This window comes from Neovison vison, chromosome 4, assembly GCF_020171115.1.
Source record: "Neovison vison isolate M4711 chromosome 4, ASM_NN_V1, whole genome shotgun sequence".
Taxonomy (NCBI): domain Eukaryota; kingdom Metazoa; phylum Chordata; class Mammalia; order Carnivora; family Mustelidae; genus Neogale; species Neogale vison.
In genome coordinates this window covers 62,143,515-62,171,144 of record NC_058094.1, presented here as the reverse complement: position 1 = coordinate 62,171,144, position 27,630 = coordinate 62,143,515, and the positions used below count along the sequence as shown (strand labels likewise).

Here is a 27,630-nt window from a genome sequence, read left to right as displayed (position 1 = left end):
CCTCCATTTTGCCCATTTTCCTTATTTTCTTTACCTGAGACTTAAAAATCCTTCCACTCCCCATCCTTGCCCGTCTCTGAAGACTTTATCCAAACTTTTTTTATTCTCAGGCATCCAAACGTGCTCACACACTTCGTCACTCAAGCCACTTGCCTGGGTGTGTACCTGTGAAAAACGAACATCATGGTCCTGATAAATGAGGCATATAACCGCAAGTTTGATTTTTCATGTGTTTGTGTGTATGAATGTTGTTTCTAAGGTTGAATCCCAAGAGGAAGCAAGTTGTACTGTTTTATAGCTCCCTGTCAGTGACTAATCTGGCCAAATTTTAGAGGTAAGTGTTGTGGATGTTCTTTATAGATAGAACTGCTTTATTTTGCTATCCTTATGGTATTTGAGAGGCTAAATCGATGCTCTGTCATCCAAGATTCTTGATGCTGAATTCTGTTCTATGGTAAATTTGAGTGAGGGTCCAGTTTATATAGTTTTAAAGGAAGTGTAGAGCCCTTCTGTTCATCTGTTCTTACAGTGATCAAAGAAACAGATGTTACCCTTCTGGTTTAGTCTCCTCAAGGACTGATAAAGCCATTATTACTACAATTACTTCATACCACTTCCTTTTGTTGGACCAGAAGCATGCTAATGCAACCAAGATCCTATTTCTCATAAACGAGAGATAAGAGAATGTATTCAAGGAGATTATAGTACTTCACAAATCAATTTTATTAATTTAAACACAAAATTAATGAAGAAAAATTCTGTACACAATTGTGGACACAACACACCTTTATACAGTAAAGCCAGGATAAACTTTGCTTTCCAATCTGCAGAGAAAAAAATAAAGAAAAAAAAAGAAAAAAAAAGAAAAAAAAGAAAAAAAAAAAAGAAAAAAAGAAAAAAAATACCCAAATTTGATTTTTAAGCAATTTGGAAAACTCACAACTAATTTTAGCAGCAACATGAGACTTCAGGAAAAGTTAAGAGCAGCTCTTTAGCTACTTTGGGTTAAAGCTGGTGGTTTTTTTTTTTTTTTCCTCAATGTAATTTTAAAATTCATCCAAAAAGTAATTTCATAACAATGGAAGGTTTTAGATGAAAACTAGTGCCCAAATGCATCACTTTTTTTTTTTTTTTTAAAGATTTTATTTATTTATTTGACAGAGAGAGAGATCACAAGTAGGCAGAGAGGCAGGCAGAGAGAGGGGGGAAGCAGGCTCTGTGCCGAGCAAAGAGCCCGATGCGGGGCTCGATCCCAGAACCCTGAGATCATGACCTGAGCCGAAGGCAGAGGCTTTAACCCACTGAGCCACTCAGGTGCCCCCAAATGCATCACTTTTAGAGAGACCTTATGGCATAACAAAGGTGACAATTTTTATTTCCCAGATTTATGCTTTATAGATAATGCAGGTGGAGAAATAACCTTGCTGATGATTATTGGGCCATGTCCACTGCCTGCAATGAACTTTCCAGGGAGGGTGGGATTGAGGGAAAGATGTGGAGGAAAACAGAGGGAACGATCAAAACGTTTTGCTCATTTCCAGATAGGTGATAATGCCTTCCTTTATCTAAGCAAGAAAATACAGACCCTATAATCTGAGCACACAAAACTTGGCTAGTCTCCAATTCATGAATCATTTTATTAATAAAATATATCTAATAATCATCTACATTCTTTCTGTGGGAAGAAGCATTTGCATAATCATTTTTTTCAAGTAGTTACATATAATACATTAGTGTTAAAACTGAAAAAGTGAGGTTGTAAGAGGACTGTTTTTTTTTTTTTTTTCAGATTATTTAAGACACTGCTGTATTTTACCAAGGTCCTCCTAACAGCCTTAAAAAAAGAAGAAAAAACTGATGGGAAAAATAATTTGGAAAACAAATTTCTATTAACATCCATGCTTTTGGTCTTGACAACATTATCTAAAAACAAGAAACAAACAAACAAAAAAACTCCATTATCTACATATTTATACCCAGTACTTTGATAAGGCACTGCACAGGACTTTCTGCACACATGGCCTCATACTTCACTATCAAGGCATCGCTACCTTTCAATATCATTTTCTAAACAATATGTAAAAGAATCATCCATTATTACAAATTTACACCCAAAATTCTCTGTACATGATTGTCTCAGTGATGTACATATTATACGTTTAAATTAGACATACTTTAAACTACTTTGCAATGTGCTAAGATTCAAAGTACTTGCTGTGTCGTGAGGCAAAGGCCTTTAATCGCTTATTATGATGCTACTGTCTCTTCAGTTACTGGATGTCAAAAAAGTCTGGTTGCGTGAATTGTATGGTGCTGGAATCATACCTCAATTAAAGCTGTTTTTAAAAAGTCTGTTCATAAATAAGTAGAGATGTACAGATTACCCTGGGTATGAGACACCAAAAAAGTAAACTTTCTTTCCAAGAAGATCCCCTCCCTGGTATTCGGGAAACGCATTTCAGTCTTTGTTGTGCAATCAAGTTTGCTGTCTTGGAAAAGCTAATGTTTATGTCACATTGAAGATGTGAACAATGGAAGCGTCTGCAGGTCCTTTCTTCACAGGTTTGAACCGTGTAGTTACTGTGGCAAAGACACATCACACCATACTAGAACATTCTCATGGCTTCTTCTCATGGGATTCACAGTACTAGAGTCAACAGCTGGTCTGAAGAGATCGATGTGGTCCTTCATTTACCACAAGGGCAGAGGTGAAGACCGCTGGCAGCTGTGCGTCCACATGGTGAAATCGCGACATTGGGTACTCCAGCGCGGACACAGGCCTCAGGCCTGCTGGATTTGTTCCTGGTCACAGGCAGTTGTGCGGCTCCAAAGTGCTAGGTGGCTGTTACAGGTACTCCAGTTCCAAGGCATGATGGAGGGCCATGAGGTCCGAGTGACTGGAGATCCTCCAGAAGGGCATGGCGTGCTGTGAAAGGGGCAGACACACAGTGAGGACAGGCCATGCTCCCAGCACAAAGCCTTAACCCTGCTTTTGAAATTCGCTACAACGCTCATCCCTTTTTCTCAGCATTGTGAGAACTGCCAGGGAAGAGCTTAACATCACATCTGTTTAAAACAAAAATTCAAACTTAATCCTCCCCGAAGACTACTGGACTGCATTTTAAAATATAATCTGGAGTCTGCTTCTTTTAAGAAAGTGATGGATATCTCTGAAGTCGATCTGTACTGTGACTTGAATGCCAATTCCAAACTGTACATAAAACACAACAGCTATGAAGGAAACTTGGTCAAACACGGTTGCCTTTCAAAATATGGATCCAGTGGATTTATAATGCTAAAAGTTTAAGCAGTTTTCCTTAGAAGGTAGCATTTTACATTTTTCAAAACTTAATTTTGCTCATGTAAGAAGCAGCTTTTTTTCATTTACTTCCATTAGGCATTCTTCACATTGACCTTATAATGGATTTACCATATGGGAAAACTTTAAATGACGATCGAATGGTTTTTCTGGTAGTTGTTTTAAAAAAAAAAAATCAGCCTAAAAATCTAGTTTAAATGATGAGACTCTTTGTAAAACACCTGAATCAGCCAGCGATAAGAAAAACAGGAAAAGAAGAGAGATTACCTCATCCCTGAAGGATGAAAACATGATTATAAACTCTTACTGCTCAAAGCTCTACAGTAAGCACTTAGGCATCAGCAAAATCTTTTTTCAAATAAAGGAAAGGTAATCCTCGTTTTTCGGAAGACAACATTCTACTTAGCCCATAGAAAAACCGCTTTTTAAAACAACAATAAAAGAAATACTGTGAAGGCCTGACTGTACTTTGCAATTACGGTGCAAAAGGAATTACAATCAGACAAAAAGAAGGATTTGTCATGGAAGCAAATAGAGGAACATGAGAGTTTTGGGTGGGGGGGCTTATCTGTACCTAAAAGTGAAAGCAAGTAACTCTTTTGATGTAGATCACAGAACTGTTGTATTCTGAGAATGCGAACTATTAAGTTATTAACAATGCCTTTGTCTCAAGCAATCTACTAAAAGCATATAGCACGGTCCAGTATCAAATGTTGACCTTTCTGGACTCCCTATCTTTCAATAGTCCAGCATTGAGACCCAGATGGCCTCTTTCCAAAGTTTTAGGATGGATCTACTTGTCAACTTTTGATTAGAAAAACAGACTGGACTCCTTTGCATTCATTCACTCCTTTTCCGCATCTGCAGGGATGGTGCAGTCTGTGGGTGAGATGTGGAAATGCACAACAGTCACGAACTTTTGTCTGTGTGTTACGAAAGGACTAGGAGGAGCCAGTTCCTCTGGCCTGGGAAGCTGGGGGAAATTCCTGGTAAGAGGAGGTAACCATTAAGCTACGTTATGAAAGGATGACCATTCAGAAGAGCACCTGAAGGCTGCGTGTGTTGGGGGCACAGAAGGAAGGGGAATTCCATTGTTACGATATTGGCTGTATCTGTGAGAAAGACATGATTGGCTGCAGAAGCCACGTGGAGCAGGGCCTACAAAGAAGTCATGGATGATAATGATAGCGGTAATTTAGGGAGTATTTCATCAGGCACTGTCCTGAGCACATTATATAGAGTCTCAGATTCAAGCCTCTCTATAACTTCAGGGATAGATATGTATTACCATCATGGTGTCACCGAAGAAAAAACTGAGTCTTGGAGGAGGAGCGGAGAGGTTTGAATAACAGCTGGTATGGAGTGAACACTTGATTCACATCAGGTCAGGTTTGAAGCTTAAGCCCACAGGCTATAATGCCTCCTAACTCTTCTCAATGGGCTTTTAATCCAACAGTATAAATTATCAGTACTCTAGTATATAGCTTGAAATACAAACACTCCCTCCCACATTCTGTTGAGTGAGGAACACTGAAATATTATAGATCAGATCTGAAAAATGTTAACACAGAAAGCTTTTTTTTTCTGTTAATAAAAATCTGTGTACTGTAAAATATTTGCATAATGTACAACTTCAGTTTTATAGGGAAAAGCAAATCATTTCTAATCCTACTATCCAGATAACCTCCATAAATCTTTTTCTATATCTTTTATGTGTGCACGCTCGTATTTGAAATTGTGTATATAAATAGTATGTACCATTTAGCAACTTCCTTATTTTTACTAAATTTCAAGTCCATGTTTGACACATCATTTTTAAGGAAAATCGTTCACTATTTTAAAAGTTTTCAAGTGTTCAACTATATACATATATATATGCTATATATATAGCATTCTTGTATATTTAACCATCTATTTTAATATCCTTTTATTTTTAATTAACTTGTATGTTTTTATTTGCTTTATTTTCTCTAATGTGTCAGAGATTTGTTGTCCTTCCCCAAACCTGCTTCTCATGAACAACTGAACAAAGGTTGAGTCATTCTGTTGCTCTGTTTTATTTATTTATTTTTTTTTACAAAGTAAGTTCAGCCAAATTCTTTTGCATGTTGATTATCTGAAGTTAGATATGTTTCCCATTGACAACAAAACACATTTGAGAGCCATTGGTGTACTCAGCCGTATGTACTGTAGAATGGCAGAGAAACTGGAAAAGGAACTGAAAAAGATCCAACTAATTTCTTGGGTAAATGTTAAAATAAACATTAGGGATTTAATTCCATAGTAAACAAAGTCCTACAATGGTTATGTGTCTTATCTTCACAGTTCAGGGAGTTGATTCCAGCTTAGAGCACAGGTAACAGAGAAATTGTTTTAAACCATCCTCAAAACAGGTTATGGAAAGGCAAGGTTATTCACAAAGAGCCCTGGAGTGGCTTGTTCACGGAAATAGTAATAGCTTCCTCCTCCTATGGAGTATTATTCCTATGGAGTATTATTAAGAACCACTGATCAAGTAGCACCCTGAAACAAATTCAAGTGATGAAATATGCCTGTGGTATATTACAGACACAACTCATTACAAGACAGTGATGATGGGGTCATTCATTTGAGCCAAAGTGCAAAAAGCTCCACAGTAATACTGGCAAACCTTAGGTATATATGAAAGGGAAGAGGTACTCTCTGGAAGCATCCCTATACAAGGGCAGCAACTTCACCCTCAACACTATTTCATAACATGAAGGCTAATAATCTCTGTTAGAATCAGCAGCTTCAGTCTCACAAAACTCACTGGGCTTCTACTTTAAGAAAAGCATATTTAATATTAAGTGAGTCATTATAAGAAGACTGAATCCAGGGGAGAGGAAACTCAAACTCATGTTCACAAATAATTAGAACTAATATTACAAGTGCTTTCCCTAATTCACCACAAACTGATGCAAAGAGTTTATGAATGTACAAGAGCTTCCTAGCACAACTGGGTGCAAGAAAACAATTTTTTTCCATGTCATTATTAAACCTAAAACAGATATTTCTTATATGAAGTCAGAGAGATAAGGTGGCAAAAGAAAAGCAGGTGCCAGGACGAGGAGAACTGGGTTATACTCTCAACTCAGGCATTAGTTATAGGATTTTGAATTATGACAGTTTTTCTGAGCCCCAGTTTATTTATCTGTAACATGAAGGTTTAGGGGAAATGACTCAAGGTTGCTTCTAGGTTTAATAAAGTCTTTGACTTGAATATTGTAGCTACTACAGATGTATAAAATAATCTGCATGACCTATGCCCCCACTGACAAGAACCAGCAGGCAAAAAAAGGCATTAGAATTGAAAAGGACAAAATATTTGCAGATGACATGATTTTATATAGAAAACCCTAAAGACTCCATACAAAAGAAATGATAGCTAACCAACAAATTCAGTAAAGTTGCAGGATACAAAATTAACATACAAAAATCCATAGTGTTTCTATGCACTAATACTAAATGACCTATAAAAAATAAGTTAGGAATTAATTTAACCAAGGAAAATAGCTACACTAAAAAACATAAGACACGAATGAAAGAAACTGAATATGTAACAAAAGGAAAGGTATCTCATGTTCATGGATTAGAAGAATTAATACTGCTTAAATGTCCATGATACTCAAAGCCACCCACAGTTTCAGTGCAATCCCTACCATGATTTCAGTGGCATTTTTTAAGGAAGTAGAAAAAACAAAGGTAAAATTTATATGGAATTGCAAATAACCCCAAATGGACAGAGCAATCCTAAGAAAGAAAGTGGGAAACATCACATTTCCTGATTTCAAGGTATATTATAAAGCTATGGTAATAAAAACAGTATACTACCAGCATAAAAACAGACACATAGATCAATGGAACAGAATCAACCACCCAGAAATAAAACACATGTATATGGTCACAAAACATTTGACAATGGAGCCAAGAATACTCAGTGGAGAGAAGGCAGTCTCTTCAATAAATGATCCTGAGAAAATCGGCTGCAAACATTTAAAGACTTAAATGTAAGACCAGAAATCAGGAAACTCCTAGGAGAAAACATTAAAAAATTCCTTGACATGGATTTTGGTAATGATTTTTTTTTTGGACATGACACCGAAAGCACAAGCAAAAAAACAAGTGGATTGCATTGAAAATATACTTCTGCCTAGCAAAAGAAATAGTCAACAAAATGGAAAGACTAAAGAATGAAATCTAAAGAATGGGGAAAAATAATATTCGTAAACCATATATTGGATAAAACATTAATGTCAAAAATATATAACAAACCCATACAAATCAGTAGTGAAACAACAAGTAACCTGATTAAAAATGGGCAGGGAACCTAAATAAACATTTCTCCAAAGAAGATACACGGACAGCCAAAAGATGCATGAAAAGATGTTCAACATCACTAATCTGGGAATTGGAAAACCACAATCTCATGTGTGTGAGAACAGCCATTATCGAAAGGACAAGAAGTGCTGTTGAGATTGTGGAGAAAAGGGAACCCTAGCGTATTCCTGGTGGGAATGCCAAAAAAAAAAAAAGAAAAAAAAAAAAAGAACTACCCTATGATCCAGCAATTCCACTTCTGGGTATATATCCAAAGGAAATGAAAACACTGTTGAAGAGATATCTGTGCCCTTATGTTCATTACAGCATTATTCATAATAGCCAAGACATGGAGACAACCTAAGTGTCCACTGATGAATGAATGGATAAAAGATTTATGGCATCTATATATGATGGACTATTATTCAACCATAAGATAGAAAATCTTAACATTCACAACAACATTGGTAGACCTTATGCCAAGTAAAACAAGTCAGGGAAAGATAAATACTGTATGATCTCACTTATAGGTAGAATCTTAAAAAAAAAAAAAAAAAAAAAAAAACAAAAATCCAAACCCCAAACTCACAGGAAAAAAAAAAAAAATTTCAGATTTGTGGTTACCAGACACAGGGAGCGGGGGAATTAGATGAAGGTAAATGAAAGATATAAAGTTCCGGTTGTAAGAAAAATAACACTGCTTTATAGTATGTTTAAAATTTAGGAGTAGATTCTAAGACCGCTCAGTGTAAAGGAAAAACATTTTTAAAAAACATTTTTTTTGTAGCTATGATGATAGTTGTTAACTAAACTTATTACTTATTGTGGCAATCACTTCACAATATATGTAACCAAAATTGTTATGCTGTACACCTTCTCAAATTTATATAGTGATGTCTACCAATTATATCTCAATAAAACAAAAAAATCAATGAATGCATTCAGAGTGAAGAGAGCTCAGTTATAAGCTGGAGAGGGTAAGCTGGGCCTGCACTGAATTTGAAGAATGGGCAAAGCTGGTTAGCTAGATGGGAAAGAGAAGGGACTCCAAGTCAGGAGATCGTATACAATAAGGCTGATAGGTGGGATGAACAGAGCAATTAGTGTGTCGTGATGGGACTGGGATGGTATGTTCAAAATAAAGACTAGTAAGGAAGGAGCTTTTTCCAGGTAGAAGCATTTGGAATATCTACTTATTCCAAGGATGGATTGGAGGTGTGGCTGCCCAGTAGTAGAGAAATTATGCCAAGGGATAGAGGAAATGGAATGTGTACAATGGATAGGAGCCACATGAAGAAACAATAACATATGTCTTGGTGATGGGTTGGAGGAGGAGAATACCAGACAAATTTAAGGGGTGAACTGAGTTACTTTATTAGCTGATATTCAGATGGGATGACTTAGGATGCCTAAATGGAGATACTCCATCAGGTAATGAGAGCCATGGGACTAAAAACAGCTAACCACAAATATAAACAGAAAAGATAGCTGGAACTGATGAGTATATTATTAGTTTATCAGGATTAGGCATATATTGAGAGAAATAGATACTGAAGCAAATATCTTGGAAAGTAGCACACATTTTTGGGTTATTAGAACCAAAATATTCCATAATGGGAAAATGGCACATCCTTCCTGCTCCTCTTGTCCACATGTGCAACTTTCCAAATCCCTCTACTTTTCCTCCTCATCTAGTATTTTGCATTTATCTTTTCTAGATATACATAAAATTACTAACATAAAAAAAGCTGGGTGGATGAACACTCACATGTAAACTGAATTTTGCTGAAGAATATATTAATAAAATGTTAAAAACCACAAAAGGATATAACCTTTGGCTCAGGTACTGTACTTCTAGGAATTTATCCCACAGACACACTTGCCCATGCATGAATCACATGAAGACCATTCACTACAGAACTGTTTGTCATAGTAAATATGGGAAACCACCTAAATATTCACCCCAAGGGACTCATTGAAGCGTAGCACATCCAAGTAATAGAATGCCAGTGCTGCAATTTAAAAGAAGTAGAGATACAGAACTCCATGCACTGATATAGAATGACAGTCAGAATATACTGTAAAAACAAAAAAAAAAAAACAGGTACAGAAAAAAGTTTATAGTTACAATTTGTATGGGAAAAAATGAACATAGCTTTGCTTTCATATTATGTCAGGAAAATTTGCATATGGATGTACAAATACTTCCCAAATTATAAATAAAAAGATCTTGGAAGATAGATTATTCTAAAACTTCGGCATGAAATTTATTGCACAGCATTGCTCTTTTATTATTTACATATCTGGTCCTACTCTAGACCGAAGTAAATTCTTTAAGAACGAAGATGAAATCCAATTCAAGACCTGGCATATATATGTTCTCATTAAGAACTAAGTGAAATGGCTTTAGAATAATAAAATTCTCTGTTCTTGGTGTTAGTAATTCCCCATCTCAAAATCTATAAAAAAATTCATTAAAGATATTATTATTATTATTTTTACAAAAGCAGCTCTCATTTTTCTCAATAAGTTTGGAATTAAGCATTATTAATCAGGTTTTCCATTTCATCTTGGATTTCAGCAAATTTTGGAGTTCACATTTAAAATGGACATTTTTTTGGGGCACCTGGGTGGCTCAGTGGGTTAAAGCCTCTGACTTCGGCTCAGGTCATGATCCCAGGGTCCTGGGAGCCCCATATCAGGCTCTCTGCTCAGCAGGGAGCCTGCTTCTTCCTCTCTCTCTGCCTGCCTCTCTGCCTACTTGTGATCTCTGTCTATCAAATAAATAAATAAATAAAATCTTTTTAAAAAATGGACATTTTTTGTTTGTCTAGTATGGATGGCAATGCAGGAAGACCCTGAACCCACCTTCTCCATGAACACACTAAGTAGGCACTTATTTAGTAATATCTTCTGAAGAATTGCAAACTGACTGAATAGCTTCTTTACAACCAAAGACAGACTACATGGAGAATGGCAAGAGAAACAGAGACATGAACCCTCACTTCCAGTGCTATGAATCACAGCAGAGTGGGATAGTACCAAGAAACCCTGAACACATTTGTCTGTCCTGGGGCACAAAAGCTGCAGGTTAAAGGGCAATTAGAATATAAAGGATCTAGTTCTAGAACTCCACCAAACACTGAGAATGCTGCTGAAAAATCTCTCTGCAGTGGAGGGGTGGGCAAGTGCCATGCTTTATGTTCCCTTTCTACCTTGATAGCCTGGACAGAAGCAGGGGCTGGGCAGTAGAACTGACCCACTCCCTCAGTGAGCCCATAGCCCACTGGAGCCCCAACTGTCCCACAAAAGTGACCTGATGGCAGTATACCCATGTTCTCCATAGCTCCAGTCATCTTGCCAAGGTGACACAAGCACAAAACAAACCAAAACACTCCAGGCCTGTATCACTTTTGTTGTAGATGACTTTCTAGGGCACCCTGAGAAGCCATGGCCCATGCCTACATTGGCTGCAGCCACCCTGCCAAGGCACTTCTACATAAAATATTCTGAGATACACTGGCTTACATCCACTTCAGCTATCCTGCCATGGTGCTTTCTGCATGAAGAGCACCAGGGCAACCCCAGCACTGAGTAACCAAGACCATGCCATCCATAGCTCCAGCATCTCAGCCAAAGTCACCAGGCATACACAGTCTACATAGAGGATGACCATACACAGGACCATTCCTTCGAGTTTAGGAGAAATTGCTGCTGTGCTTAATTCATATAAACAAACACAGAAAGTCAAGCAAAATGAGGAGACAGGATTATGTTCCAAAAGAAAGAACAAGCTAAAATCTCAGAACAAAAACTAACTAAAATAGAGATAAGCAATCTATCTGATAAAGAGTTCAAAGTAATGGTCATAAAGATGCTCACTGGACTGAAGAGTGGATGAATTCAGAATTTCAACAAAAAGAAAATATAACAGAATCAAAGTTAAAGAATATAATAACTGAAATGAAAAGTATACTAGAGGGAATTGGCAGTAGATTAGAGGATGCAGAAGAAGAGGTCAGTGATCTGGAAGACAGGGTAATGGAAAGCAACCAAGCTGTATAGCAAAAAGAAATTAAAAAAAAAAAAAAATGAGGATAGGCTAAAGGATCTCTTAGACAACATCAAGCAAACAGACATTTGCATTATAGAGGTCCCAGAAAGAAAACAGTGAGGGAAAGCAGCAGAAAACTTTCCTAATCTGGGGAAAGAAACATCCAGGTTAAAGAGATACAGAGAATTCCACACAAATGAATCCAATGAGGTCTACACCATAACACATAATAATTAAAATGACAAAGTTTAAAGATAAAGAGAAGTTTTTAAAAGCAGCAAGAGAGAAGCAGTTAGTTATATATAAGGGAAACCCCATAAAGCAACTGGCTAATTTTTAAGCAGAAACTCGGCAGGCTAGAAGAAAGGGGCATGATCTATTCAAAGAACTAAAAGGAAAAAACCTATAGCCAAGAATACTGGGCAAGATTATCATTCGGAGTTGAAGGACAGATAGACTTTCCCAGACAAACAAAAGTTAAAGGAGTTCATCGCCACAAAACTGGCCTTATAAGAAATATTAGAATCTTTAAGTGGAAGCAAAAGGCTATAATTAGAAGAAAATTATGAAAGGACAAAATTTCACAAGTAAAAGTAAACATACATTAAAGGTATGTTTATAAATCTAATATGAAGGTTAAAGACAAAGGTAATAAAACCAAGTATACCTATAAAATTAGTTAAAGGAATTCACAAAATAAAAAGATGTAAACTATGACAACAAGCACCTAAAACATAGAAGTAAAAATGAAGTTCTTTTATTATGTGTTTGATTTTAAGTGACTATCAATTTAATATAGGCTGCTATATACTTAGGATAATATATATAAACCTCATGGCAACCCCAAACCAAAACCCAGTAATAGATACATAAGAAAAAAAAAAAGAGAAAGAGAGCCAAATGTAACATTAAAGAATCCATCAATCACAAAGAAAGAGAGCAAGAGAACACAGGAACAGAGAAGAACTACAAACACAAACAGAAATCAATGAACAAAATAGCAGTAAGTACATACCTATCAATAATTATTTTAAATGGTCTAAATGCTCCTATCAGAAGACAGGGTGAAGGAATGGATAAAAAAAACAAGACTCATCTATGTGTTGTCTACAAGAGACTCACTTCAGATCTAAAGACACATACAGGTTGAAAGTAAAGGGATGGAAAAAGATATTCTATGCAAATGGACAGATATAAAAAAGCTGGGGTGGCAATGCTTATATCAGACAAAAATAGACTTTAAAATAAAGACTGTAAAAGAGACAAAGAAGGGAATTACATAGTGATAAGGAGATCAAACCAAGAAGAGAATATAATAATTGTAAATATCTATGCATCCAACATTAGAGTCCTAAATACATAACACAACTATTAACAGACACAAAAGGAAAAAAATTTCAGAAATACAGGAAGTATAAAGGGCTTTAACACCCCCTTCACATGAATGGGTAGATCATGCAGACAGAAAATCAACAGGGCTTTGAATGACACATTAGAGTCAATGGAGTTAATAGATAGAAGTTAATACATGAAGTTACACCACAGAATACAAATTCTTTTCAATTGTACTTGATATGTTCTCATGAATAGTTCACAAGCTGGGCCACAAAACAAGTCTCAATAAATTTAAGAAGATCGGGGCACCTGGTGGCTCAGTGGGTTAAGCCTCTGTCTTTGGCTCAGGTCATGGTCTCAGGGTTCTGGGATTGAGCTCCACATCGGGCTCTCTGCTCGACAGCGAGCCTGCTACGTCCTCCCCCTCTGTCTGCCTCTCTGCCTACTTGTGCTTTCTCTGCCAAATAAATAAATAAATAAAATATTTAAAAAAAAAAATAAATTTAAGAAGATCAAAATCATTTCAAGTATCATTTCAGACCACAATGGTATAAAACTAAAATCAACTTTAAAAAACTGAAAAAAAAAAAAACTGGATGTGGAGGCTAATGGGTCAACAAAGAAATTAAAGAGGAAATAAAAAATACATACAGACAACTGAAAATAAAAACACAAAGGTCCAAAATCTTTAGGACCCAGTGAAAAGCAGTTTCAAGACAAACTGAAGCAGTTTCAAGTGACCCAGGCCTACTTCAAGAAATAAGCAAAACCTCGGGACCCCTGGGTGGCTCAGTTGGTTGGACGACTGCCTTCGGCTCAGGTCATGATCCCGGAGTCCTGGGATCGAGTCCCGCATCGGGCTCCCAGCTCCACGGGGAGTCTGCTTCTCCCTCTGACTTTCTCCTTGCTCATGCTCTCTCTCACTGTCTCTCTCTCTCTCAAATAAATAAATAAAATCTTTAAAAAAAAAAAAAAGAAATAAGGAAAACCTCAAATAAATAATCCAACCTTACACTTAAAGAATTACAAAACACAGTGTGTGGATGGAAGGAAATAATAAAGTTCAGAGTGGAAATAAGTAAAATAGACTTTAAAAAAAATAGAAAAGATCAATGAAACCAAGAGCTCGATCTTAGAAAAGTTAAACAAAATTGATAAACCTTTAGTCAGACTCATCAAGGAAAAAAAGAGGACTTCCATAAAATCAGAAATGAAAGAAGAGAACTACAACATACACCATAAATACAAGGTATTAGTAGAGGCTACAATGAAAAATCATATGCCAACAAATTGACAATGAAGAAGAAAGGGATAAATTCCCAGAAATGTATAATCTAAAAATAATCAGGAAAAAACAGAAAATCTAAACAGACCAATTCTAGTAATGAAATAGAGTCAGTAATCAAAAATTTCCAACAAATAAATGCTCAGGATCAGATGGATTTATAGGTGAATTTTGTTAAACGTTTATATGCTGCTAAAGTGAGTAGTCTATCAAACATTTAAAGAAGAGTTAATACCTGTTCTTCTGAAAGCACTTCCATCAATAGAGGAAGAAAAATTTCCAAATACATTCTATAGGACCAGGAAGCACTACCCTGTTACCGAAACCAGGCAAAGACACTATTTAAAAACAAAAACAAAAAGAGAAACAAAACAAAACAAAAAAACTATAGGTCAATATCCCTGATGAACACAAATGCAAAAATCCTCAGCAAAAATTAGCAAATCACATTCAACAATACATTAAAAGGATCTTTCACCATGATCAAGTATGATTTATTCTGTGGATGCAAGGATGCTTCAATTTCTGGAAATCAAAGTGATACAACATCTTAACAAAATCAAGGATAAAAATTATCTCAATTTGCAATCTCAATAGAAGCAGAAAAAGCATCTGACAAAATCCATCATACTTTCATGATAAAAACTCAACAAAGTGGATTCAGAGGAATATACCTCCATATAACAAAGGCCATATATGATAAGCCCATAGCAAACATCATACTACATTACGGAAGACTGGGAGCTTTTCCTCTAAGATCAGGACCAAGACAAGATATCCATTCTTATCTATCTTATTCAATGTGGAAAAATTAGAAATAAAAGATAAATAGACTAAAATAGAAGTCCTAGCTGCAGCAGTGAGATAAGAAATAAAAGCCATCCAGCTGGTAAAAAAAAAGTAAACTGTCACTATTTGCAGATGACATGATTCTATATATAGGAAACCTTAAAGACCCATGCAAAAAAGTATTAGAACTCATAATGAGGTAGCAAAAAGAAATCAAGAAAACGATTCTATTTATAATTGCACCAAAAAGGATAAAATACCTAGGAGTAAACTTAAGATGATGAGTGAACTATACCTGAAAACTAAAACACTGATGAAAAATTAAAGATGACACAAATGAAAATATATTCTATGCTCATGGATTCAAAGAATCAATACTGTTAAAATTCCCATACTACCCCAAGCAATCTAAGATTCAGTGCAACCAATATTGAAATACCAATAGTATTTTTTCGCAGAACAAGAACAAATGGGGACGTCTGGGTGGCTCAGTCAGTTAAGCATCTGCCTTCAGCTCAGGTCATGTTCCCAGGGTCCTGGGATCGAGTCCCACATAGGCCTCCCTGCTCAGCAGGGAGTCTGCTTCTCCCTCACCCTCTACTCTCTCTCTCATGAACTCTCTAATAAATAAATAAATAAAATATTAAACAAACAAACAAAAAGAACTAGAACAAAAGGTACTAAACTTTGTGTGAAACCACAAAAGACCCTGACCAGCCAAAGCAATCTTGAGAAAGAAGAACAAAGCTGGAGGTATCACAGTCTTAGATTTCAAGGTATACTATAAAACCTGTAGTAATCAAAATAATATGGTGCTGGCCCAAAAACAAACACACAGATAAATGGAACAAAATAGCCCAGAAATAAACCCATATGCATATGGTCAATTAATCTACAACAAAGGAGTCAAGAATATATAGTAGGGAAAAGGCAGTCTCTTCAATAAATGGTGCTAGAGAGATTGGACCATTATATGTAAAAGAATAAAACTAGACCGCTTTCTTATACCGTATACAAAAATAAACTCAAAATGGATGCACAACTTGAATGTGAGACCTGAAACCATCACAGTCGTAGAAAAAAACATAGGTGGTAATATCTCTGACATGGGCTTTAGCAACATTTTGGTAGATGATGTCTCCTAAGGCAAAGTATACAAAAGCAAAAACTATTTGGACCACCCCAAAATAAAAAGCTTTTTGAGCCATCAACAAAATGAAAAGGGAACCACCTGTATGAGAGAAGGTATTTGCAAGTGACATATCTAATAAGCGGTTGCTATCCAAAATATATAAAGAATTTATATAAGCCAACACCAGAAAAGCAAATAATCTGATTAAAAAGTGGGCATAGGACCTGTATATACATTTTTCCAAAGAGGACCTACAGATGACAATTAGACACAGCAAAAGATTCTTAACACATCATTAATCATCAGGGAAATGCAAATGAAAACCCCAATGATCTGTTACCTTATAACGATTAGAATGGCTAGTATCAAAAAGATAAGAAATAAATGTTGGTGAGAATGTAGAGAAAAGAAACTCTCATGCACTGTTGGTGGGAATGTAAATTGCTGCAACCACTGTGGAAAACAGTATGGAGGTTCCTTCAAAAAATATTAAAAATACAAAATGCCACATGATCCAGTAATTCCACTACATTTACCCACAGAAAACAAAAACACTACTTCAAAAGGTATCTGCATCCTTAAGTTTATTGCAGCACTATTTCCAATAGCCAGGATATGGAAGCAACCTAAGTGTCCGCTGAGAGCTAAATGGATAAAGAAGATGTGGTATATATATATACAAATATTAATTCAGCCACAGAAAAAGTGAGATCTTACCATTTGTGGCAACATGGACAGACCTAGAAGGTATAAGTGCAATAGGTCAGAGAAAGACAAATGCCATATGATTTCACTTATGTGTAGAATCTAAAAAACAAAACCTATAAAGGAACAAACAAACAAGCTGAAACAGCTCCATAAATTCAGAGAATATACTGGTTGAGAGAGATTGATAAGGGTGAGGGGAATGGGCAGAATAAAAGAAGCACAGTGAGAGGTCCTGGCTTCCAGTTATGGAATGAGTAAGTCATGGTGATCAAAAGCACAGCAAGGGGATATAATCAGTGGTATTGTAATAGTGCTGTATGGTGACAGATGGTAGCTACCCTTGTAAGGAGCACAGTACAGAGCTGTGGAATAACTGTGCTGTACATCCGAACCTAATGTAACAGGGTGTGTCAGCTATACTTAAAAATATACATACATACATACATACATACATAAAATGGACATTTATTGATGAAGCCTTTGCCATTACACAGAATAATGGATGCCTGTCCCTTTCTCACTGGTGTTCACCAGCAACCTATTTCAAGTAAGTTTAGTTTAGTTGAAGAGTTCTAAAACAAGGCCACTTTTATTCTAGAATCGAAAATTGCTACTGGTATGCAGAAGACTATCACTTACATTTTGACTTTTTAGAAGTCATATATATGCCTATTGTTGTCATGCAAAGGATGCTGTATCAGGGAAACATGGAATCCTATGCTCAAAAAGAAAGCCTGGCAGATCTCAACAACAGAAGACCCAGGTCAGAGAAAGTTATCCATATGGCTCGTCTCACATTCTCTGCGGTCTTTCTAGGAACAAAGAGGTGCTTGCAGAAAACTCTTTCATGCAATCTTTTTGGAAGAAAGTTGTTCTTTTAAATAAACAAAGGTATTTTCAACTTTTTCTCTTTGATGGGGTATGTTTTAATGATACGAATTATAGAATTAGATAAAATTACTGAAAGCCCCTATACTGGCAAAGAGAACAAAGATGACAGAACAGACTTCAATTGACCATAACGAAACAGACGACTGGCAGAATACTTACTGGTTTCATTTCTGAGCTTGAAAAAAGTAACTACCTCAAGCAAAAGAACATTATTTAGAGAGATGAAAGACATCTCTACAGGGAAAAAGAAAGAATGTTCTATTAGATTTTTAAAAGGACTTAGGAAACTAGGAAAGACAAGCTAAATGGTTAAAATTGACTTAGAAAAACTGCAAAGTTTTGATTTTGCAAAGCATTTTAGCACTCAAACTTGCAGAAATTGACTGGTTCACTATTTTATTTAATAATTGAAAATGCTCACAAATGGCATTAGAATCAATGATTTATTTTTTATAATTTTAATGATGAATGTAAACTTAGGAGAAAGAGAACACTTAAATAGTTCTGTCTGCTTCCCAAAAGGAAAGAAGCAAATATTGTACACTTTATTCTAATAATTTTTTTAAAAAGCATGAAATTCTTTTTTTAAAAAAATCAAATAATATTTAGGATACGTAATCAAGTTTATAATTTAAAGGAACTGTGTGCTCCATCTCATGGATATAATTAGCGTCAAATTCTAGTTTGGCTACTTCTAAGTTATGTGGTCTTGGCCAAATTATTCACCTTCCTGCACCTTGGTTTTCTCATATATAAAGTGGGTCGAAGAACTCATTCCTCATAGAATTACGATAAGGATTTAATGAGATAATGGATAGGAAAGGCCTAAAAGAGAGTGTGGAATATAATTAAGGGGTTTATCACTGTAATAATTCTTCTTTCTCACCATTATGATTATTAATCTTTTGACAACATGGATAACCATCTCTTAATTTATTTCTTTAGCTTGAATTTTTATATAGTTTTAAAAATGGGATATTACTAAGTAGTATTCTTTCCCCCCTAAATTAAACATTTTCCCTAAGTTAAATATTCTCTTATTTCTCTGCAGAAGACCACTTAGAAAGAGACTCTTCTACTGTGAATTATTAGATTCCTGTTGTTTAACGTATGCACAGAATACTGCTATTTAAATACTAGCTGACCTAACAAGGTTAGACAGAATATAAGAAAGGAATGGTCAGTTTGTCATTATGGATGATAGATTGATGACATCTGAATTTTTTGTGAGATTATCAGGAATCTGAACTTTCTGAAAAATCTGTACGTTGTACACACACACACACATCAACAGTCTTATAACTCCTGCTCACATTTTTGTCAGAGTCCCCACACGGATAAGACTCAAGGTGCAAAGAGTTTGTAACATATACTACTGGATCCTTACAACATATACTCATCCCACAACATCAAACCAGAGAGCTGAAGCTAAGAATACTCATTCCAGTCAAAAAATTCACCATTCTGCCAAGAGAACAAATACTCTTAGCCCCATTACCACTTCCAGTTCTAATATCAAACCAAGAATTCCTTTACTTTTTCCATGTTATGTTTACCCATGATGAACATATAAGAAACCTGCTTCTCTGAAAGGTTTAGGAAGTGACTTATCCATACAGAAGCCTTGCTAGGGCCCAAAGGATTCCTGGCATAATAAGTCATCACTTTTATAAGCATCCTTCTGCCTACCACAAGCTGGAAAGCCGCATTGTGGCAACCTTCTCCTGAAGCTCAACTTTTTGGTGACTACTAGAGGGAGGATGACCAGCTGAGCGGGCAGAGTCACATCTTTGCCCCTGGGCTGCAGGGGCATGAGATGTGGCTCTTCATTTCTATGCTGTTCAAAGCGTGCACATCTATCCCACTAGCCAGTACGAGGTCCTGCCTAGGAAAGGCATGGAGGATTCCAGAGGCTTCTCCCAGGAAGAAGACCTGAGTCTGGATTGCCATTAAACATCCTCTTTAACTCTCCAGGGCTGAGTTTTAGGTATTCTAATTTATTCTGGGAAAAATTTCACTTTATGGAAATAGCCCAAAGGGCTGACAGATGTACCTAATGATCATGGTAGTTGCCCCCTGGTAAAGTTGGAATGTCAGAACTCGGGCTTGTATGTAGCAAATGCAGCTTTGCATCAACCTCTATTGGATCTGAAGCGTGTGTGGGTTTCCGACCACACCGATCCCACTTGGGGAAGCATGTAATCCTGGGCACATTGTGTATCAAGGGAATAAGTGACATAATATATTATTTACAAAATTAGGGTCTGTTTCTCTGCTTTTATTAGAACTCAGAGACCCTGAAGGTGAATTAAATCATCTTTAGGCTCTCTAAGAAGGCTGGCCATGTGTCGTGCTGAATGCTGAATCTATGTTCTGGTGACTTTATGGGTCACTTCTGTTATATACTAGAAAACTCCAGAAGAACTGAATTGTTGCGTCCTTCATGGAAATCTACAGTGGTTTCTATGAGTCAGTGTGTGGGGAAAGGAAGGGAAAATAATTCTATCGGGTAACCTTATAAAATACTTAATGCTCTTCAATTTAAAAGATATTTAGAGAGTATGACTGTGCTAAGATTTAGGGGATTGTAAAAGAAAAACAACAACAAAAAACAAAAAACAAAAACCCAACAAAACAAAACAAAAAAACTGAAAACAAAGTCTCAAATGACAAACTAAGCAAGATAAGATTCCTACCTCTTGAGCTCATCTTTTACGGCTGAAACAGGCATAACCACAAATAATTAATAATAGTTTTATCACTTATAGCACACCTCATAAGTACCAGGCTCTGTGTTATGTGTTTTACATTTTAAAAAAATGTTATTCTTAAAATAGCCCAATGAGCTAGATGCTGTTATTACTGCTATTTATAGATAAGGAAAGAGAAAGAGGAGGGATCCATAGCTTGTAGCTTGTTCAAAGTCACAGAACTGTTAAGCAGTGGAGCTATAATTCAAACCTGGGCTGTCTGCTCAAATAGTCAAGCTATTTACAACTTCTCCAATTAAAGTGTGAGTGAATACTATAATTAAGCTCTTATAAACAAGGGAAATAGAAGAGGTGGAATAGGCACTGGATTTTGAAAAGTAAGTAAGACACTGACAGTAGCACATTAGGGAAAAGAACATTCTAAGCAGAGGTGACAGCTGGGAGGGGTTGCAGGGCATGGCTGAAGAGATGGCAATGCCAAGTGCTGGGGTGAGAAAGACAGTCCAGGTAGGCTGTGTTTATCTAGACTGTGAAGATCCTGAGTGGTTCCAGAGTGAAGAAATGTGGTCCCTTTCTCCTCCCCTGTTTGAAATGTAATAAATTATGCTAATGAGCAAGCTTTTGCTGAGGGAAATGGCAGAAGGACACTTGCAGGGACTCAGAAGAAAGAAAGGGTGTTTGATGGGCAAACGGGGAGTCAAGGGACTCACCCTTGGCTCTGGCCCCTGCTTCCTTTCCAAGTCTCCCAAGGGAGAAGAAGTTGACCTTGTGGTACAAAGGCGGCACTCTACTCTACCGCGGCAAACAGTTTGGCAAACCAGCTTTGACCAACTGGTAGAGTATTTCTGAGGTGATATTTAGAAGGTTCTTGGGCTGCATTCAGGCTCAGGTAGGTTTTAATCACTTGGCAATGTCTGCCATGGGGCAGAATATGACATGCTCACATGAGCACAGCAAATGTGTTATCTCTGTTCTGGATGACGGCGACAGCATGAGACCTTCCTTTCTGCTCAAAAGTCTACGTTCTGTGAAGACCAGCCATCCACGACCTTTGAGTTTGCACACAGTACTCTTAAAAAAGGCCATATTTGTTTAATTGTACTCTGTCCTTTTTCATTGCTTACAGTTCTGAACACGTTTCTGATTTGTTTCAGAGAAAGGGAACTTGTTTAAATGATCCAGCAATGAGCATTCTGAAGACAAAAAATTAAATGGTACGAGATGCACTACCGAGGAACACTGACCTTTTTTGCTCCTTGTTCTTCTTCCACACCATCTCCTATAACGACGTACACCACTTTTCTTCCAAACCTTTGAATTATCCTCTCAAAACAGCTTTCCTTTCCTAATACATAAAAATAAATTATAAAAGTGTAAAGTTTGGGTAACTCAGTGCTATAGTGCTTGAACCTTTTATACAAAATACTTCCTTTATGCTTCTGATTCAACTCTATCCTACTTGTACAAACTGGAAAAGAGTGCTTATAGATGCCATTTGGGTAGAACGTGGAACAACAAGGTAAATTACAAATTGTAAATTATCCATGTGGTGACTTGTCCCTTGGAAATTGTCAATTTTATTTTTTATTTTTTAAAGATTATTTTTTATTTATTTTTGCGAGGGAGAGAGAGAGAGAGCATGTGTATGTGAGCATGAGCAGGGGGGTTGGGGGGTAGGGGGGACAGGGGGAGAAGCAGGCTTCCTGCTGAGCAGAGAGTCTGCTTTGGGTCTCCATCCCAGGACCCTGGGTTCATGACCTGAGTTGAAGGCAGATGCTTAACTAACTGAGCCACTGAGAAATTGTCAATTTTAATATTCTTTTCCTAAAGGCTCTTTTATAAAAAGTAGGATCTAGTTGATCATAGTATAGCATTTGGGAAAAAAATAATGTTTTGCAGCAGTACTTTTTTTTCCTACCAGCTGAGACTTAATGAAGGCATGCAATTCTGGCAACCTCCCTGAACTTTATTTAAAAAATGTTTCACGATATACCAAACTCTGAAAATAATATCTGATCCCAAGTCTATTGGGAAGGATGAAAGAAACTGACTGGTTTTGTTATAGCAGGAGAAATCAAACAGTGGAATCCCTTTATTCATTCGTTTTCCAGTTGGGAGTCTATCTGAATGAAAGACCACTGCCCCCAGGCCCCGCCAAACCTAATGTGTTTACTTGGAATCTTTTGGTAAAACTGCTTCTGAAATAAATGTCAGGTAATTTGGGGCACTCCAGAAAGATCAACACCTGCCCTACCCACGCATCTAATGTCCAATAAAGCACCTTCCTAGAGGAAAAACGTGATAAAGGTAACAGAATACCTTTATCTAATCTTTCCCAAGTCAAGACTTGGTTTGGGCCCTCTGGGGGCCCATCCCTACAGTTAACACAGCCACTGTTGCTCCTTTAGAGAAGAAACTGCTGTTCCAAGTCCTGGGCTGCCAACAGGACCATTTTAATGGACAATGGGATAGTTTATAGTTTTCAAATGTAAATGACTGAGCAGGCCACATCTCTTTCAAATAAGGATCAGATATACTCATGAACAAATTGCTTGTTTGCTTAAACAAATGTATGCTTTATATTTGTATTTTGCACTAAAATCTCTGGTTTGCATCTGACAGAATGAAATCTGGCCAGCCTTATTCAAAGGATGTAATTTCAATGCTTCTTTAGTTGCCCACTAAACTGTGAAATATTAAATCACTTTAAGAAACAAATACAAAGGGTAGTTTCCACTGCAAAAATATACAATCAAAAATTCAGAGGTCATGAAAGTTTTTTCCTCCTTAGAGGGAAATGTTTATGTGTTTTTGCCAAGTTTCCCTTTCATGGGAAAAGGAAGGTAAACTCAATGTTATTTAAAGGTGAGGCTGTGGTAGACAAAAAAATTTCTCACCTATATCCTATCTTCTATAGGCTTCACTGTAAAGTCTGAGTCACATAGATTCTTCCATAATAAAGACTGAAAAACTGAAGCTGACTTTTAGAAGCTAATGAGAGATACTACACGAAATTTTCATTCTGATGAATCCATTTTATCTGGAAGAACATCATAGCCCTGCTAAAAACGAGATACAGTTATCTCCTTCAATTACTGCCACTTGCCTAATAGGAAGGTTCCTGGGTTTTCTGCATCATCTCCCAAATTATAGCTCATTTGATAGCAAAATTAGCAAAACTATAGGAGTTTCAATCTGTACTTTTCTTATTCTTATTTTTTATTTTTTGAGAGCAAGAGAGTACGTGCGGGGAGAAGAAGAGGGAAAGAGAGAATCTTAAACAGGCTCCATGCCTGGCCCAGAGCCGAATATGGGGCTTGATCCTGGGACACTGGGGTCATGACCTGAGCCAAAATCGAGTTGGACACTTAACTGATTGAGCCACCACCAAGGTGCCCCATTTACTTTTCTTATTAAAAATACCATAGAAAAGTGGTTCTACCTCTGGTTTTGAGGTAATTTCTACCACCTTTTTTAATCCTCATTTTTAATTCTGTATTGATAAAAATTAAAGTTCAGTATCATAAAATACCATTAACAATACCTATTATACACTTAATTGTTATAATTTTCTATTATCCCAATACTTTCAAATTATTTAAATTTTTTGGGATTAAAGTTCAATGCTCATGACGTGTAATACACTACTTGTTCTTTCCTTCTGGGGCGTTAAGCACTATCCTTTCCATTCTATAAACTTTTGTGGAAATTGTTCTTTCATGGGCTGATAAATGTTTACCATGGACTCCTGTTTATAAAACACAATATGATTCCTCTTTATTGTTATGGATAACATAAATATCTGACTTAATGTAAACAGTTATTTTTACGGACTTGAGAACATATAAAATCTGGTTATATTGATTGGGCTACCAGTAATTCTATTTGGAACATTCTTTTCTCTTAGTCTCTTTTCTTTTAAAAAATTTTATTTATTTATTTATTTGAGAGAGAGAGAAGCATCGGGGAGGATCAGAGGGAGAAGCCGACTCCCATTCAGCAGGACTCTAGGATCATGACCTGAGCCAAAAAAAGGGGCAAACACTTAACTGACTGAGCCACCCAGGTGTCCCTTTCCTTTCTAAATATTTTCTAGCATTCTGTTCTTAGTGCTTTTCAGGAGGCATCAGTCATTCTCCAACTCCAGCTATTTCCAGCTTGACAGGGCTATGTGAATATCAGAGGGTCTTCACACTCAACATTGATAAAATCTAACTCTTATCTTTCCCATGACACCTGATTTTCCCCATCAGTTAAATGTGGCAGTACTGACCCAGTATTTAAGAAAAACCTCTGTGTCGATCTTCTTCAGAATAAACAACCGTTAACTCATCCATTTTATTGAACAGACATTTACTGAGCACCTAGTGTGTGCTGGGCACTATAGCCACAATGATGAGCAACACAGACAGAATCAGTTATCAAGGATATTACAGTTTGATAGGAAAGTCAGACTATGAACAAATAATTATAAAAGTAATTCTTTAGCAAATATTTAGTAAATGCTTTAAAAAAAAGTATATTGAAAGTATACAAGTGTAGTTAGATGGAGACTAGAATTCTATTTTTGCCCTTTTTTCTTTACATAGAATTGAGCAGCCAGAAATAATCTTCTTCCCACCTACTAGAATCCTCATCCCCCTTCCCCAGGACTCACTAAAATAATATCTCATTAGGGTGATAAACAAGGCCACATACGTCTAGACCTAAGTCTCTACCTTTCCAGCTTCAGCTTCGATGACCCAGGATGTCTTTCAGTCCTTCAGCAGGGAACATGTTTTAATGTCTCTGTCCCTTTGCTCTCACTAGCCCATCTGCCTATTAACTCTTTTTTTTTTTTTTTAAAGATTTTATTTATTTATTTGACAGATAGAGATCACAAGTAGGCAGAGAGGCAGGCAGAGAGAGAGGAGGAAGCAGGTTCCCTGCTGAGCAGAGAGCCCAATGTGGGGCTCGATCCCAGGACCCTGAGATCATGACCTGAGCCAAAGGCAGAGGCTTTAACCCACTGAGCCACCCAGGCGCCCCTGCCTATTAACTCTTATGTATACCTCTATACCCAGCTCAAATGCCATTTCTTCCTTTTAGTGTTCACTTTATGCTTTCTGCCTCCTCCTGGGTGGGAATGAATGTTTCCTCGTTCAAGAGCACATTCAGGCATTTAGTGGTAGAGAGCTCCCTAGGTTACAGAAAGGAGTCTGAACCCTGGAATCAGACCTAGCTTGGCCCTTATGTTTACCAGCTGTTAACTTGGACAATTAAGTCTCTGAGATTTAGTGTCCTCATTTGTAAAATGGAAAGGTTATGAAGATTGATTTTAGTATGTAAAATGCTTAGTATAGTTCTGGACATCTGCTAAATATGTGATAACTGCTCATTTACATACTTCTTTGTCATATTACAGTTATTTAGATGTCTGCTTCTCCCACTAGATAGTGAATCAAATTTCACACTAGTCATCTTTCTCCAACTATGATTACTTCTTTCAAACACTTAATTTTTTTTGGTATCCCTGTAACAAAAATGAGAACTTGATTGTTTATACATGTTGAATTAAAATAAAGCAAAAAAAAAAAAGATGGTTCCAGTGATAATAATTTAAAGAAAGCTATTAGAATTGTTTCATTTATACTTTGTAAATCTCCATATTATTATTTGTTTTAGCTTATTAGATATTTTTGGTGATGTTATCTAAAACACAAATAAGGTAATAATCCAGAACTGATGCTCAAGTGACAGTGGCTAAAATGCATAGGCCTTATTTTTTTTTTTTTTAAGATTTTATTTATTTATTTGAGAGAGAGAAAACGTGAGAGGGGGAGAGGTTGGAGGGAGAAGCAGACTCCCTGCAGAGCAGGGAACCCAATGTGGGACCCAGTCCCGGGGCTCCAGGATCATGACCTGAGCCGAAGGCAGTTGCTTAACCGATGGAGCCACCCAGGCGCCCTAAAATGCATAGGTCTTAACGTTAACCAGTAGAGTAATATTTTTTGAATGATTTATATTTCTTTTGATGTCTAAAGCCAATTCCAACAACAAAATTACATTGTCCCTCTAGTTTTCTGACACCTAGTATAATGAAAAATGTCCCATTTTCTTTTACACATTCACTTCTACTTGCCTGAAGAGAAAGAGTCAGGTATAAAACAAAAGGAAAGCAGCTCACCTATTTTTGTTGCACTGTAAATATTTTCTATTGGAAATACAATTCCTAATCCATATAACAGAACTTTCGCCAACGCTGGAATAAGTTGAGTAGTTGTGACTAAAATATTCACACAATTCGTCCTGCAAGAACCAAAAAGGTAAAAAAAAAAAAAAAAGAAAAGAAAAGAAAAGAAAACTGATGAAAAATGAATCTCCAAAATGAACAAATATGAGGAAAGGCTGTTTTCCAGCAAAAGCATCATGGAGGGACTTGGGGACAGCCTACCGGGAGTGAATGAGCGTGAGTGCTTTCAGGGCCAGTGTCAACCAGGAGTCCGTCAGGGCTTCAATCTCGGCCCTCAGCTGTAGCCAGGCTTCCCTCTTGGCTGGACCAAGCAGGCCTGTGGATTTAAAAGCACATGAGATCCTTCGTTACCGGTGTGTCTAGCCAACTTTATAAATAATAAACATTTAATACTACTCCCGATATCATCCTCAAGCTTTATAGCATATCAGATAATTTTTCACATATTAGCATCCATTTGACACATATTTATTTAGTACTGTAGGAAACAACTGTTGATTTTGCATTCCTTGCATCCTGGTTATAGAAGTCATCTCCTCTTTTTGAGGGGTCTGCTCCCACCATTCCTCAATCCTGGAGCCTGGATAGAGCCAAACCTACCCTCGGGCTCCCAGGGCAGGTGTATGATTGCAGCTTGGCCAGAGTGAGTCAGTCTTGGAACTTTTCCTGAATCTACTGGGAAAGGTATTTTTCTACCCCGTCAAGGAGCTAAACTCACAGAATATAAACTTGAATCTGTCAATGGTCGGGCACATATGCCACCTTACGGGAGGGACTGATCCAGAATAACTCCTACCCAAAGGGAAGCCTAGGCAGGAGATTCTGGATGTCATCTT

At 36.9% G+C, this 27,630-nt stretch overlaps 1 protein-coding gene across 1 annotated transcript in view; it reads right to left on the bottom strand.

Moving 5' to 3' along the window:
• Positions 1–1,301: 1,301 nt before the first annotated feature.
• The window catches only part of EYA1 (EYA transcriptional coactivator and phosphatase 1), a 174,894-nt gene continuing 148,565 nt past the window's right edge, over positions 1,302–27,630 (bottom strand). Inside the window, exons 15-18 of the mRNA XM_044245466.1 lie at positions 26,996–27,110; positions 26,729–26,850; positions 21,807–21,907; positions 1,302–2,926 (exon numbers count right to left, since the gene is read on the bottom strand). Of these exons, the coding sequence (XP_044101401.1) occupies positions 2,846–2,926; positions 21,807–21,907; positions 26,729–26,850; positions 26,996–27,110 (419 nt within the window). The 3' untranslated portion in view covers positions 1,302–2,845. The remainder of the gene's footprint in view (positions 2,927–21,806; positions 21,908–26,728; positions 26,851–26,995; positions 27,111–27,630) is intronic.